Source organism: Anguilla anguilla, chromosome 6 (genome assembly GCF_013347855.1).
Source record: "Anguilla anguilla isolate fAngAng1 chromosome 6, fAngAng1.pri, whole genome shotgun sequence".
Taxonomy (NCBI): Eukaryota; Metazoa; Chordata; class Actinopteri; order Anguilliformes; family Anguillidae; genus Anguilla; species Anguilla anguilla.
In genome coordinates, this window is record NC_049206.1 from 59,381,904 (window position 1) to 59,398,974 (window position 17,071).

At 43.3% G+C, this 17,071-nt stretch overlaps 1 protein-coding gene and 1 long non-coding RNA gene across 9 annotated transcripts in view; both read right to left on the reverse strand.

Moving 5' to 3' along the window:
* The window catches only part of dnmt3ab (DNA (cytosine-5-)-methyltransferase 3 alpha b), a 149,791-nt gene extending 141,563 nt beyond the window's left edge, over positions 1-8,228 (reverse strand). For all 8 annotated transcript variants that reach the window (XM_035422091.1, XM_035422093.1, XM_035422089.1 and 5 more), the window contains exons 1-2: positions 8,113-8,228; positions 4,687-4,894 (exon numbers count right to left, since the gene is read on the reverse strand). In XM_035422091.1, the coding sequence (XP_035277982.1) occupies positions 4,687-4,764 (78 nt within the window). In that variant the 5' untranslated portion in view covers positions 4,765-4,894; positions 8,113-8,228. The remainder of the gene's footprint in view (positions 1-4,686; positions 4,895-8,112) is intronic.
* Positions 8,229-11,764: 3,536 nt separating this feature from the next.
* Positions 11,765-16,845, reverse strand: LOC118229320. The gene is made up of 3 exons (XR_004765646.1): positions 16,719-16,845; positions 12,760-12,826; positions 11,765-12,021 (listed from the first exon to the last, which is right to left on the reverse strand). It is a non-coding gene; the product is annotated as an uncharacterized LOC118229320 (long non-coding RNA).
* Between the last annotated feature and the right edge of the window lie 226 nt (positions 16,846-17,071).

Genomic DNA, 17,071 nt, shown 5'->3' on the forward strand with positions numbered 1-17,071 from the left:
TCTATCAACCTTTTGGCGACTGGATGGCGGTTGGCTCAAGATGGCGGGATTTCGTGCGCCGCTCGCTAACGCTGTCACTTCGCTGCAGCAAGCTGCACTGCTTGCTGCGTTTTCAAAAAAAACTCACCGATGTAACCGTCTGAAAAGTGGCGGGAAAATCTAGGTAACCCTGCAGGAAAGCCCCTCCTGCTCCCATTACACGGTTTGATCGATTTTAACCGTGTAAATTTGCATGTTAAAGGGAGTACTGGGGACACGGTTTCGCAGATACGTGCGAATGGCTTAATCGCACTATTGTCTTAATCGACAAATTGACGCTTCTTAACTGAACATTCTAACGGTGATGTCACAATCGCTTCCCGGCAGTTGAAAACGGTGGAGTTCTAGAACACCGACTTCCCTGTCCCAGAAGTGGGCAAAGAGGGCCGCATCCGTTTCTGGTTTCCATGCCAACTTCTGGCCTTGATTACTTAATTAGCCCCAACATTTACACACCACCTGACATTTTAGCCACATTTCTTGATGAGTGCAATGAATCACAGTCAAAGACTAGTTCTTGTGTTCTTATATGAACCGTTTTACTGTGATCCAATCTACCAGCGAACCGGGGATGGCGTACGCAGCCAAGCTGGCTCATTTAGCCGGGGGTAATTGGTGGAAACAAAAACCTGCATATACACCCCGACCCTCCAGGACCGGATTTGCACCCCCCAGCCCCCCATGTCCTGACCAAGGCTATGGCTGATTTACACATCTCCCCACAGGGCTGCAAATCTCTGTCAGAGGAACCACAGGCTGGCTCTTGACCCGGTCCACAGCCTGCACCATTTCACTGAGAGCCTGTGTGCCTGTGGAGACCGTCACAGAAAATACACATTTTTACAGCAACAAAAAAAACCTCCTCTGGAAAAAGCACCTCAGCTCAACTTTCAGAAAGCTGCTACTCTGTTATCTCTTGTTTGGTCCCTGCTCCAATAATACTTCTTTGGTTATTTGTTCTTTTTAAAGGTTTGTAATTTGCTTTTGTTTTTTTTGTTTTTAATGGTATGGCCTTTGTTCACAAGCACAGTTGGCAATGCATTATGGGATTGCTGGTCCCAAAGTGTACCTTTTCAAAGAGACACTCACTATGCTCATTATCCACAGATGTACCTTGAACTGTAGTTTTTTTAAAAACATTTATTTAAATATAATTTGGTCAATAAGGAGGATTTAATTGTGTGTTTTTGCGAGGATTAAGAAGCACATTTCGGGTCGGGTTTTGTCAGTCAGCAGGGGGCACGTGGTGGAAATGAGCTGTTGGTAAATTCTGCACTGATGAGTTTGATGAGTTTTTTTTTGTGTGTTTTTTTAACACAGAGGTGTCAGGTTGTGTAGTATCAGCAGAGAAAGCTCGCGGTGCGCCCTGTCCTGGCCTGACACCGCAGCGTGTGCGCTGAGCGCGCTCTCTCCAAACCGAGAGTAGGACCGCGAGTCCCGACAGGCAGAGAGGCCCGTTCCACTCAACGCATCGCCCCGACGAAAAAAATTCAATAGGCCACAGGAACGCAGGAGGAACGCGCTGTTTAATTATTCAGCTGTATGTGAACGACTAATGCGTCCAGTGTGGGAGTGGGGGGGGGGCGTTTGGGGGGGTGGGTATGGGACGGAAATTGTTTCAAACTCGTCTCGTAAAGCAGGGTGCCCTCGGGGGGGCGTACGCGCGTACGCGGTCAACGGTAAATATTTCAGGTGTTCCCGCGGGCCTACGAGGCCGACGTGCAGCGTTTGAACTCTTCCCGCCGTTGCCCTGGGAGACGGAGGCGATGGCTTCAGGGCTGTTAGGCGGCAGTGTAGCACAGTGGGTAAGGAGCAGGGCTTGTAACCTAAAGGTTGCAGGTTCGATTCCCCCGGTGGGACACTGCCGCTGTACCCTTGAGCAAAGGTACTTAACCTGCATTGCTTCAGTATGTATCCAGCTGTATAAATGGATGCAATGTAAATGCTGTGTAAAAAGTTGTGTAAGTCGCTCTGGATAAGAGCGTCTGTAATGTAATGTAAGTCAGGCTACAGCAGTAGGCTAAAAAATCATCAGAAATTCCACCCCCCCAACTCCCACAGATAATAATTTTATTAGAGAAAGGAAGACAGCAACCCTGTCAGCTGTCAAAGGCTGAGGGTGTTTCAGGTGTACAGCCTCATTCAGCTGTACCTGTATTGCTGAGGAGACCAGGTGGAAACACACTCCGCACGCAAAGGAATCATTCAAGTGGAAATGTCTTTGTGTGCATTTCGGGGGGGGGGGGGGGGAGGGGGGATACGTGGAGAAAAAAAAAATTCTACCCATCACACCACACTGATTTGCATTAATGTATTACCATTCAAATGGACCGCCTTCATTTTCAAGCAAAGTGTCAACCAGAAAAAAGTACACCTCTGGATACTAAGTGCAGCCAGAACTACTTAATAAAAGGAAGACGGGAATTAGAGAGACCAGCTACTCAAACGGTCAGAAGCAACTAAATGCCTTGACCCATTTGAGCAGGGGCGGCTTATAATCTCTTCAAGTATTCACTGGTTTTTAACTTAGAAAGTTAAACTAATTTTTTAAAAACTCTTTTTAATTGAGTTATTCCATTTTACGCTACACCGGGTATTGAGTCTACACCATGTTTTTAGTATGACTGCACATTATTATGGTGCCAATCTGATACCAATCTGGCGACATAGCTCAGGAGGTAAGACCAATTGTCTGGCAGTCGGAGGGTTGCCGGTTCAAACCCTGCCCTGGGAGTGTCGAAGTGTCCTTGAGCAAGACACCTAACCCCTAACTGCTCTGGCGAATGAGAGGCATCAATTGTAAAGCGCTTTGGATAAAAGTATATAAATGCAGTTTATTTACCATTTACCATTTACATTCGTCTCCAGCGCACACAGGGGTGCATCTATTTTAACCTGAACGACTGCTTCGCATGTGGAAAGTGTTTACCTGCCCGGTCAGCACACGGGCCCTGACAGCTAAGGCTACACCCGAAACACGCCGGCATCTGATTCAGCAGATCGGATAAAAAAAACGAGCAGCTTAGTGCTATATGCTGGATCGTGACAGATGTCCCTCACACGCTGACCGAACGTGGAACGCTCGGTAGAAGCGTTTATTGTTTATTTATTTTGCTGGGCGCAATTTGACAGCTCTCAGACAGATTATATTTATGGGACTGAACCTGTGCCCCCCCCCCCCCCCCAGTTTGGCTATGGATGGTTTTTTTGTTTGTTTTTTTGTTTTTTTTTAACCAGGGGGCCCTTCTAATGACTGTAGGGGGTATTTGAGGTCAGGGTAAACAATCACGAGGACTAATAAAATTGAAGGCACAGATGTCATAAAGAGAGGCAGCAGTTAAATATCTAAGCTAAAAAGGGTGCATTTTCAAAGTGACAGTTGAAAAAGAAAAGAAAAGAAAAAAAAAAGGTTACACCAACTGCAAGCCCAAATCTACCACTGAAATTAACACAAACCACCTGAGAAAGTGGCGGTTGGTTGTAATAACAGGTCTAAATATGATATGTAACACACCAATTATGCTTCAAAATGGATGCTAAGTACACTGGGATGATGTACAACTAATTATCTCTACTTTATGACTGATGCAGCTTAAGGGCTTTGGAATCAGAAGTAAAAAATAAAATAAAAAAGGCTACACAGCTCGCAAACTTACACAAAAGAGGGGGGGGGGGGGGGGGGGGGGAGGCTTCCCAGAAATAGAGACGGTATAACTCAGATTATTCCAGAATATGATCATACTGCGAATGTCAATAGCACTGTGTACAGGCTACATATCGTTTAAAATATTTGCCGGATTAAAGCGCACTAGCGTTAGCCTATTGATCAAATTAAAATTTTGGCAATGTTAATCATACAAAAAATGCTCATCGTATAGGATATTGCCGCTGCTGGTGAACAAGGCGGTTATGAAATCATTTTCAGTCAAGTACTTAAGAAAGATGTGAATCTATGACAGCTCAAGGAACCCTTCTTTTCAATTCCGCACCTACTAATTGAGTGACGAAGATAACGTGCGGTGTCCTACGATACGAGATGGTAATGCCTGAAGAGGATTCTAGAAACTGCACATTAAAGTGATGATTAATAAACTATACTTGGTTTGACTACATTTAATTTCGTTCGGCGGAAATTAACCGATCTTTCCGCGAATTAAGGAAAATATTCTTCCATTTTATTATTTTTTTTGCAAGTCATACATTTAAAACCCGTTCACCATTTTGCCACGTTATACAGGGCCTATACGTGGGGATTTTCAGTTTTTGTTTACGCCCCGCCCTATTCATAAAATAAAAGACGAGGCTGACCATACTGTGCTGTCTACTGTATTCCTTCTACGAAACCAAAATGAACAACTAGGCGAAAACGGCTCGTGTCGTCGTTGCGTGTTCTTCTTCCTGCGCCAGCCTGCCTAGAGCGGTTCGTCGTCTGGCTGAATCCAGACAGCGTCCTCGCGGCGTCTCGCTGCACCAACGCACCAGTTACACAGGCAGATACAAATATAACACAACGTTGTACGTTTCTGATGATTACTGACTGCAACATACAGTCACATATAAAATGAACAGAACAAATTGCTGCGGACGTCGGGTTGTCGTTTTTCTTTTTTTTTTTTTTCTTTCTCCGCCGGCAGCGCAGTGTCTTACCATTTTGTTTGCCGCTGCGTCATACTCGAAGTCTGAAGTTTTGAATGTGGTGGTGGTGGCGGCGGCGTTGGACGGCATCACCGAAATAACGTCGTTTATTATTTATATATTTAAAAGCAAATTGAAATGAAATGAGGAAAAAAAATAAACAAATAAAAAAAACTTAAAATGAATTGGATGTCGTCTTCTCTTTCAGTTCTTCCTTTTCCTGTAAAATAAAAAAACGGATTTGTAAGGTGTTGTTTGGGGTAAATATAAATAAATAATTAAAGATCATTTAGATTTTTGAAAATCAAATATTGAATGTTATTAAATTAATATAGCGTGGACAGTTGCAACGTTTCGGGTTGACAGTTTTGGGTAAGACAGACCAGGCGAAGGAGGGAAAGGGTTTATTGATAAGCAAACCTTAATTTGTTTAGGATGCCGTGGATTTAAATTGTGACAATCTGACCGACACAAATAAAAAAAATCCGAAAATGAATCCATAATTAAGATACATCATGAACATGCGGGGGTAAAGTAACATGACTGATAATGTGTCTGATCTCTGCGGCTGAATTTGTGACGGAAATGTGGCATCTCGTTAACGTCCTTGACTCCTACGGCTTCTGGCACCTCATTTAACGCATGAAACAGCCAGAAAATAGCCGTTTCTTTCCCAGTGTAGACCATCAGAGATATGTAGCTGTGCTACAGCTATTATAACCCCCCCTCTATTAAAGCGCGCGCTCTTCTTGTGTTCGGCTTTAACATGGCGGTTGTTGAATCGCTGCCAAATTCTATTTTTCCCAGTTATACACGGACCGGGATTGCGCAATTTGCGGTCCGATTCCAATAGCATTTTTCTCTGACATCTGCAAAAAATTAGGCTATTTCGTTGGCATTGATACAATAAAAGTTTTTTTCCCCTCCATGGCTCTCATTGAATCGATTTGTCCAGTTTCTTTCATTAAGTGACGACCTGACATTCACGCATTTTTGGCTCGCTGCAACGACGCAGGCCAGTCGAAATCTACATAGCCTACGTAAAAGATAGCATCTTACTGACACATTCTCAAGGTTACTGTCGTGGCGCAACAGATGATCTGTCATTGTTAGACTCTCCGTAAATAGATGTGGCTAGTCTACTTATTGAAGCTGTTAATTATTTAAGTTCCGTTTTGTTTAAATCTAAATTGGCTATCAACGGCCTATAATGTGATGCGTAGACTACTCGCACGCGAAATGCTTACAGTGATTTACGCGGACCACTTAAAATCAGCACGCGCCATTATTTTCAGATGTAATGATTGGCATGTGTCTGTAACACCTCCTCTGAGGCCAGACTGCCCTGCAGTTAAACACTTGTGACCCCGCTTCATTACGAGCTGAAGAACAGTCCCGAGTGCAATCTTCGAGCAATTTCCCTAAATCAAAAGGTGTCAATTACACTAACGTAAAGTTGGCTTGTACAAAATATGCCCTATTGAACCTTGAAATGACAGTTATGGCATTAAAAGGACTTAAGAGATGTTTTAAATGACACAGCTCACTGACAAAAACAACACAGGCTTACGTTAAATGTTTTCAGCCAAAATACAGTCGGTGTAATCTCTACAGGTAACTTCCGCCTTTCACCTTGTTACAATGTTACATGTCAGTGCCTGAGACGAACCACATTCCCAAACGGAAGAAAAGCTCTTTTGAATAAAGAACAGGTCTACCATCCCAGGATAAACTGCGATGTACAACAGCCTATAATTTGATAAGGTAGCCTAGATATAAGACGCGAAGTAGACGTCACATAGGCTACATAGCCACATGGTAGGCTATGGTAAAAAAAAAAAAATTCAGCTAAAAGCACCTTTTAAGCAGGCGAGACAGGGGCCTACTCTTGGGCAGCCGTACAAGGAGCGTACAAAAGCATAACTTTAATCGCGAAGTCTCACAGACAACGACACAAAAATAAATCAGAGTAAAGATCATCATAAACATTCTGATGGCACTGTTCATTTCTTTGCAATGGAAACTCGGGTAAACGTGTACTGTGTACTATATATATATATATATATATATATATATATATAGTACATATATATATATATATATATATATATATATAGGCTATACTGTATATTTCAAAATATGGCGTTCTGCAGACAATTATTTAATGTGTGTGTTATGTTTGGTCAGCTGTACCCATTTTATTGAAGAAAGTCATTGGAAGTCAGCCAATAATTGAAAGTAGGCTAACTTGAGGATACACAAAAACGGTACGATCACGTTTCTTTTTTTTTCTTTCTTTTTTTAAAAATGCCACAACCATCAATAACATGACGTGCATATACTATGTACGGGTAAGATCACCCATGCCTCAGCGCAAGGGAGCACAAATTGCGTTCACAGAGAGATGCAAAGCAAGTGTTTTGATGCAGGTTAAAATATGCATACATTTAAATGCCTTTTTTGCGTGACACGAGAATCCCAAAATTATGTAATGGGAACAGATGCGTGTTAAATGCACCTATATGTCGTGACATTACCTCTCCAGCTATCCGTAAATGCTTGCATATTAAATGCAGCGTTCGTCATTGAGACACATATATAGGCTACGTATATTTCAAATAAACCTTAGGCATAGACATTGGAAAAGAGGTTGGCGGGGTGATAAAGATGGAACAGGCAGCGGTTTAAGCAAGAAATATTCACAAGAGGGTCAACTGCAATCGCTTGAAGACGAGACAAATCAAATTTAGCCCACTTCCCCGGGATTCGTTTAACCCTTCAGTTTCATTTTTTTCTTCTTTTTTTTATGAGGTACCATTTTAAGATTTCTGAATAAAAATCAGCGCAGCAGACGCATGGTTTAAAACCAGTTCCCAGACAGCTCGGCAGCTAATTTGATAATTGCATCATTAGATTATGTCAGGTAGGATAAATCAAACGCGCACACGGAGACCGGCATCAGAATCCGCGTTCGAAACCGTACGGAGACTAGTTGTACTGTTTGTCTTTTTTCGGACACCGCTGCAATTGAGGGGGAAAAAATGCGAACCCACTCGTTTTCCTTATCACTAGCTCAGAACAGCGGTACATTTCCACCCCTTTAGACGACTAGGACATACATCATTGCCAAAAATTATATTTATTAAGCTATACATACATATATATTTTTTAATATGCAAAAGTCACCGCGTTAAGCATTCGCCAAAGTCCTGTTTCTGTCTCTCTGCCTACAGAAAAACTGTCCCCAAGTTCAAGTGCCGATCGCTATGTTTAAACCACACATCTGCAAAAGCGCACGAATGCTGCCAGTTTTTTTTCCACCATTAAACACGTCCGTATTTTGGGTTTTTAACTTTGGACCGTGAAAGGTTACCTCATCGGAAAGGGCTTATGCCACGGGTCGAGGTGTTTTAATTAGTGGATCACAGTGTTAATTACCCGTTTCGCCAGTCCCAGGCCCGACCCTTTTCGTTTTCGCTAGCTCCCGGATCTTCCTTCTGTTCCTTACCCTGGTCCGCCTCCTCCCCAGCCGGCAAGGCCTGCTCCAGTTGCTCCGCTCCCACCGCAGAGGCCGGCAGACCGGAAGAGCTTCCGCAGGGTCCTAAAAACCTAGCTGTTAATTGTCTGGGAATTATTGGAATTACATCAGCGCGTAGGGTTTTTTTTTTTTACGAGCCTGCTACACGCAACCCGCTTCAGGTAGTTTAGTTTGCTTGATTAGTGCGGTTAAGGTGAACACTATAAATAAACGAAGAAATGAACAAAGCCCAGCATTGCATATCACTTTACGACGTACAACAATCTCGTAATGACTTGGACGGTCTTCAAAGGTTAGTTTACAGCATCTGTGGTGTGACAACACTTTTATGTCTTTTCCCAAAAAAAAGTGTTTCGTCCGTATTTATTTATTTTGGGGTCGTTTCACACGGTTAGGGAGAACGCATTTAATGTTTTTAGTTCGTAGTCCACTGTGAGAGTCCATTAAATACGTCTGACGGTCGGGTCACCGAGTGTCCCAGCTCATTATTAACAGCACTAGGGGGTCAAAAACACACACCTCTCCAATTAAGGACCAGAAGTCCGTTATATATATTCAAGATGGCACGAGCATTTGTGTAGTTAATTGTGACATATGGCCTTTCGTAGGCTTGACTTTTTACTATGCCTCGCACGGCCAGCAAACATTATCTCCATTTTCTAAACCGTTATCGCGGTTTGATGTCAGTCAAACTGGGAGATTAAGTACAGCCATGTTAGCGCATGCGTGACGCCGCGCGGGATAGTAAATTAGAACGCCGTATCTGAAGCTAATCAAGCGGTGTAACCTATTGCCGGTGCCTACAGCCAAGGGCAGTTCGTCTACCTTGTTCTCGAGTTAACTTGCCCATAGATGACATAACCAAATTCTCCAGAAACTGTCTAATTTAACGGGTATTTATTGTACATATCAAGAGCCTCTGATATTACATTCCAAGGGCCTTTAATATTATGCAGATTTTATTCTCTATAATACACAGGTAAGGCACTGCCTTTGTACCCTTGAGCAAGGTACTTAACCTTGAATTGCTTCAGTCTATATCCAGCAGTATAAACAGATATTTTGTTTAAAATAAATAAATAATAATAATAATAATAATAATTTAATGCAAAAGCTGTATAAGTCGCCCTGGTTAAGGGTGTCCGCGAAATGCCGGCAATGTCATGTAATGTAATTATTCAAACTAGCCTGACACCATGTTATACATGACAAATCAATGTTCAAATGATTGGTCACGCATGACTGTACAAACTGCACACGCTAAATTTACTGGGACTCATTCACAAAACATGCGTACGATCATATTTGATCGTAAACTGTGTGTACGAACGTTTCCACAAACAATTTGGCATTTATCTTTTTTTTTGTCCTTGTAACCTGTATTTGTTCCTGGCTGTTTCCTTATGCTGATCACATGGGCAGGTCTGTGCATAAAATTTACAAACACCCAGAATTCATCAACTCATACACCTGGGATATGCACAAAAACAAAGGTCTGCACATGTGTCATGAATCCCATATTATTTTTTCATTGGAACATTTTTAAGAACAAAAGTACACATAATCGAAGAAACGTTTTGTGAATAAGGCCCATTGTCTTTGATTATAATCAACAATCTAGGCAGTCAGTGATTAACTTCAGGACAGCCTACTTACATTTATGCCATTGAGTTTTAGTAAGATTTCATTTGGAATTGTGCTGTGCCAATAACTTCCCCAAAATGTTTTTTTTTTTTTTCTCCTTAGCATTTGAACGACATCCAGTCACGGCTGCATGGAACTATAAGGGAAGTGATCCACAATTGTGTCCTAAATGTAGTCACACTGCATCGAAATGGCTCCGATCTCTTCTCCTCCATCTCGGATATGTTGGGGGTGTCACATGACCACGGGTGTCATGGCCGCCTCTTCCACGTACCCTCTTGATTGAAACGTATTAATTGCCCGAGTAAATGCATTCCTTCATCTTTCTCTTAAGTGGTAATTCTGCGAGCGCTAATCCTCTCCGGCATAACCAGCGAGAGCTTGAGGGGATTTAACGCCTAGCTCCCTGGGGCATTCCGGGATAGAAAGTGACATTAAGTCTAAAATTTGTTCCCCTACGTTTTACAGAAAGTTTCAGGAACTCTGGCTGACGAACGTGTGCCGTTGTGAGGAGAGTCTGTTTCGGTTTCCCCCCGACTAGACTTCAGCTCTCTTTGGTTTTGCCGCCAGAACGACTAAACTTTCCCTTTCCCTAATCTCACGGCATTAGCATGTCAAGATTCCAATAAATCAGGTTAGCGAGATACGTAACAGAGTAAGAGTCACATTGTGTTATGACTTCAGTAATCCGTTTCTAATTTCATCCAGAGTGGCAGCCAGCTTGTGAAGAACCACGGACGGAGAGAATGGGTGCTCACAGTTCCTCCTGGTGTGAATTTTGAGATTTCATACTTAATAAGTGAACATTAAAAAAAATCACGATTGGGGAATGAAATATAGATACAGAGGGGGGGGGAAAAAAACGGTTTTAATCATTGTCTCTGTGAAAGGCACGAAGTGAGGATTATGCTATAAAATGGCGCTCTGCCAGCACAGACGCAGGAGGGAAACGCGTTTGAGATTGCGCTTGTGTGTTGTGTGTTGTGTTGTGTGTTTTGTGTTGTGTTGTTGTGTTGTGTTGTCCGCCAGCACAGACGCAGGAGGGAACCGTGTTTGAGATTGCTCTTAATGGCTCAGAGTCGTGTGAAAATCCCATAAATCTCTTCTCTCCTCTTCCCAAGAGGGGGGGTCACCAGCGGAAGCACCTGTTCTTAAAAGCAGCGGTCGCCTTTCAGTCCGATCAGGCAAGATCAGATACGCATCATGCAAGAGTCACCCAAGCCATACGATGGGGGCGTAAATGGAAATTAGCAAGACGTTCGGAAGAGGTTTTTTTTTTTCACACAGAGAGTAGTCAATGTGTGGGAATAGCCTGCCAGGTCACATAGTTGAGGCAGAAACTCTGGGGATTTTCAAGACAAGGCTTGATACAGCGTTGATATCTGGTCTGTGGGTAATCAGAGCCATTGTTGGGCTGAATGGTTGTGTTGTGTTGTGTTGTGTTGTGTTGTGTTGTGTTGTGTTGTGTTGTGTTGTGTTGTGTTGTGTTGTGTTGTGTTGTGTTGTGTTGTGTTGTGTTGTGTTGTGTTGTGTTGTGTTGTGTTGTGTTGTGTTGTGTTGTGTTGTGTTGTGTTGTGTTGTGTTGTGTTGTGTTGTGTTGTGTTGTGTTGTGTTGTGTTGTGTTGTGTGTTGTGTTGTGTTGTGTTGTGTGTTGTGTTGGAGTTGAATGGACACTTATTTACTGGACATTTGACTGCGTAGCTTCCACCTCAGTGCTCAATAGCTGCTGAAGGGCTGCAGAGGCAAAACAGGGGAGTGGCTGGGGCGAAACATATTTTGGAGATAAAAGCACATGCAGCAGTGGTGCACTTATTCCAGAGAATATATGTTTACACCCCATATGTTGTTCAATAATGTCATAACAAAAGAAGAAGAAAAAAAAAAAACTTGTAAAAATGACCAGTGATTTGTCTGCCCCCTGAGTGGCCTGGTTCAACACCTGATCAGCGTCCTCTCTCACCTCTCCCGTCGTCCTGGCGTACGTCCTGGGACCAGCTCCTGCTCCGTCTCCGTCCCGGTCCAGAGATTAAAGCGACCGCTTTTGTGTGTTCCTCCTCTCCGGACACATTTAACGGGGATTAGAAAACCAAACACGGAGGACTGGGAGATTCCCCACAGCACCGAATGCCTTCTGACGGCCATTTTGTCCAAGGGCATGCGAGGACCTAGAATAAATATTTAATGATTCAGAACCTTGAAAGGCTAGTTTTTGTTTTGTTTTTTTTAAACTGATGTTTAACGACATGCAGCTGAAGATTCTTTGCTATGGAATTTTTTTTACCCTTTGTGTCATCACAAATAGTGATTAGAATGTTAAGAACATTCTACGTAGTGATTGTTACATCAGCATTAGAATGTTAAGAACAATCACTACTGGTAACTGAAAGCAGCAGAGTTCTAGAACACTGACATAGAACTTTCCCAAATAAAACCTACTCTTCCCGGGGTGATTCAAAGGATAAGGCATTAACACAGCTAATGGACTCTTTCCGTACTGATTGCATGCGAAGGCAAACAGGGTAACACAGCTGCACAAATCAAGGGTAATCCATACTGTGCACTGGGGCCTTATTTTTGACATGCCGCGGTAACTGAGAGAGCACAAGGATGGCCTTGATTCTGAATGACAAAGAAACAGGGAACAAACAAAAAACATCCTGTTGGAGGACAGGGTAGGGGGAATATAACAGAGCATGTTTTAGCTGGAATTTCTGTCAAGTGTATACCATTGTGGCCTGTGGAAATATGCTTTATTCTAAATTATTTGTTTCACAGACATCGTTATTCAGTCAGGCTTACTGTACAACAGCTTTGTGAACATTTTTCTGCTTAAACCGGGGGATATTTATCTATAACAAAGAAGTAAGTATCACTCGATCCAGAGCACAATGGCGACGTCTTACCTGGAATTAGATTTGGGATGATTCATGTGTTCCTCCTTTCGTTGTGGGATGTTTTCTTGTTGGGAACCTGTCCAAAATTCAAAGAGCAAGCGAGAAAGTGTAACGTTGCGTGACACAGGCTTCAGCAGGCACTGTGCACTTTGTTTATCATACAGGAATCAGGGTGTCGTTTTATCCATGTAATTACATAACTTCGGCAGTGATTGATAGTGCTCTGATTGCACTGCATTTTTCTCCAATTACGTTTTTGGGAAAAAAATCTACGTCTTCATTTAGCTGTGCTTTACCTTCCTCCGCAAGGGAATCATCAAACCAATAATTAAAAAAGGAAGATGTTTATGAAGATTTAAACTGGTACCACTGGATTTAGTGGTCATTACTATTTCGGGATTATCCTATTACAGCCATATTAAGACTGAAAGATTTATAAAATAAAAATCTGAAGAACGAGTAGAGTGAGTGCCACAACAGAGGGCCTGAGTATTGATTAAATTATCGCCAGTGAATCATTTTGTGACACCTTGTCATATTCATCAGCAATATTTTAACTGCGAGCACACAACAGGAACTTCCCTCTTTTTAGACAATATGATTTAAAATCCATTAACACTAATCCTCAAACATTCCTGCTTATTCAGCACAGTACTGCCATTAAATACCAAGGGTAAGGGTGGGGGGTGGGGGAGGGTGTATACAATCTAAGTGCAGTGGCACTCTGCCCTCAACTTTGAGACGAGGAGCCAAATGCACATGAATTCCCTTACAATTAACGCAGCATATGATTGGTTAACACACCCAGAAATGCCACCCTCCCTGTAATGAGTAGCAAGGGGGAGGCAAAGATATGCACATCCGCATACACGTACATGCCAATCGGTGAAATTCTCAAAGTGGAGGATTAAGTGTCACGTCAGGTCAATTTATCAGTTCACCCTACCCGCCCCCCCCCGCCCCCCCCACCCCCCCCGCCCCGAACTAAGAACTGTGGAAGCAGTCTCTGCCTGATCACAAGAACATTCCACAGCTAGATGGAGACGAGCTAGTTTGTCATTTTATAATGAATGAACATCTATTTCACAGCTGGTGGTAATGATCATGACCAAGTAAATATACACTTGAACTCGATACTGTAGGCGATTGACGTCAGATCTGAGAAATGTGGTGTGGCGTGCACACATCTTTTCAGACGGACAAGGCAGCTGCACACACACACGCACGCACAAACACACACACACGAACATACACACGTGAACACATACACAGACACACAAACACATACGAGCACACACACACACACAGACATAAAAACACACACACAGACAAGCTCAGATCACACACGGTAAACATGAATTCTGTGACTTCTGAAGTGATCATATGATCAGATTTTGTCTTTTTATGGCAGGGTGGCGGGTGGGGGTGGGGGGGGGGACTGTAAACAGGCAGCTAAAGGTGAAGAGGCACCGAGAACAAAAACATGTCATGCACATAACGGATGGTGCACACTCCCAGAGTAACGGCATTTCCCATTAACCTGATCTCAAGCTGAATGGGACCCATTAGTCCACTGCTGTTCCTCAAAAATAATTAAAAGTTTTATTTATTTATTTTGTGGTTGTTGTTGTTGTTTTACTGCAGATTGGCCCAAGGACTACATTCCCTGGAAAAAGGAAAATTAGATTTTTACCCCCTTGATGGGTCACACTTCAAAAGAAATGTGAATAATATTCAAAAACAAATCAGTTCTGACGCAGTGTGTGGGTTGCTCATTATAGGACCATTTCAGTGTGTGGCCACTAGGGGGAGAGCTATTTATTTTTTTATTTATTAAAAGCCCTCTGGGGTGTTTGGAGGACACTGAGGGGAGAGGGTGCTAGTTGTGGGGAGCAGGTCTGTGTGAGGGGGGAGGGGGGTGGGGGGCACACAAAAATTCTTGGTGGGGGGTGGGGGTGGGGGGGGGGGGTGTTAGGGTGCCCCTGCCAACCACCCCTATCCCCACCGACCTCCCCCCCCCCACAGTAGAGAAGGACCCTTGCAAGGACACCCGACCCCGACCCCCCTCACACACAGCACACCTGCAGGCAGCACCCCCTCCCTCCCCCCCCATACACACAGCGGCTCAGAGAGAGAGAGGTGGGATTGAAGGGCAAGGGGGTGCTTTTACAGGCTGCATCAGAGTTTTGATGTCACAGTGATGACAGACTTAACAAAACAATCAATACAAAGACAAAACAAAAACAAAGATGGCTTCTACTCAGTGTGCAAATGTAACCCAGCCTCCTGTTTATCTACTGCAGGGTCCACTTATTGCCTCCTCCTAGTCTCATACAGCCAGTTCTCTCCATCCTCCTACTCTTTCCTGCAGCCCCATGAGATCTCTAATGATGACAGTTAGCCAGAACAGCAGTTCATCATCTGATTACTGCACCGGGGTACTGAGTCCCTGTTTGGTCTGGAGAGAACAGTGCCCCCCCTACAGGCCCAAGAGGTCAAGTGCAGCAAGTCCAGCCATGCCCAACTTCCGTCGTCAGATATGAGAAGGGCACTGGGTGGCATGGCTACTGTACTTGACTGTGCATCAGCGTTTTGATGTCACACTGTCAACAGTGTGACATCAAACGCTGATGTCTGTATTAGGTTCGATTTTTTTTGTATTAGGTTTAATATTACACATCATTGCACAAAGAATCTCTTGCTTGGTAATATTTCAACCAAAAGCATATTATTGCACTGTTTTATAGTTAACAAAAAGAACATAATAATGAGATATGCATATATAAAAATAGCAGCACATTTCACAAGATAAAAACTCATCTTGTCTCATGGCTTTGAAGGGGACACAATAACAAAGTTTAATATAAAAAACTGAGGGGAAAATGAAAAAAAACAAAAAAAAAACAAACCAAGGATACTGCCCTGGCAGACTCGACAAGTGGTTCTGCTCATGACAGACAGATACCCGCTGCTTTTGTCGGACTACCATGTGACGCCTGATGACCTTTGACCTCTGGTGCGGGGTGCTAATCTTAACGAGGTTTAAGAGCTACCTTTGAACCTTTGTTCTGCGTTTAGCGCGCGCGCACATCTTGTTTACTCTGGGGCTCGGTAGCAAAGCTCCGAATTTGCATGGGGATCCAATACGGGGAAGTGTTCACAAGCTTATTGTTTGTCTCGAATTCATGAACATTTGTGGAACGCTGAATTCATTTACATTTATATAAAATATTTCGAGGGGGAATTATTCCAGGGCCCAGCAGATCACTAAAACAAATTAATATATAAACACAAATAGAATTATGTTAATCATAAATTCAAATGATCTGTGCACGCTATTTAAATGCTAATTTTTATCACAGAAAATGGCTAGTGGGTTATTTCATTCAATTTTTAAAGTACTTTCTTCTGTTCTGAGGTTTTATGTGTGCAGTGATTCAATGGTATTATGTTGAAGAAAAAAATGTAAACTGTTTAAAAAAAAATAAAAAAAAACTTGGTCAACTCTCTATTCCTGGGGATCTGGTTTCAGGGGGTTTTTTTTTTGCCATATTTGCTCTGCTAAAAATATTTTGGAAGCGCCAGAAATCTGACACAGGTTTGAAATCCGCTTTTATGGTAACAAATCGTTGCATCCTGCCAGCTCAAGACCGTTCCTGGAGATAATCCGTTTTTTGCGAAAGGTTTTTCTCCCGTCACGCGCCCGTGTAAAACGCCTAACGGCTCGATAACACTTTTTTTTACCGCTCCTATGCGGGCTTGTATGATGAACAAGGAAGGTGTCGCTCCACACCCTCTTATCTCCGCTTACGCGTACTGATAAATAACATACCGCGCCTGGTTTCCACAGTAACAGTAACAGTTCGTGGCCGCCGACCGAGTTCCTGTCAGCGGCGGGAGGGACGGAGCGCGCGCGCGAAAGAGCGAGAGAGACGGAGAGAGAGAGAGAGAGACGGCTTCATCTGCACCAGAGGGGTTACGTTTTCTTCTTTTCGCAATCCAGCGGTTCTCCACCGGGAAGGTACATTTGCTGACACCAGGGGCCGTATCTCCGTTTTACTCCGCCGGTCCATAAATAAAAGCGATCCGCGCGCCCTCGGCCCCGCGCCGGACCGCCAGAGTCCCGGGCCCCGGCAGACAGCGAGGAGTCATGGGAACAGCCGGGTAATGACGCATCAATATTCATGAGACACTCAGTAATGACAACCCTGTCTGAAGTAATCCTTCACCGACAAGCTAATCCAACGGGTTCATTAATACTGTCCAAATGAGGCACTTTGGGGTCTGTGCTATTTGAGGTGATTTCTAAAAGAATCATAAA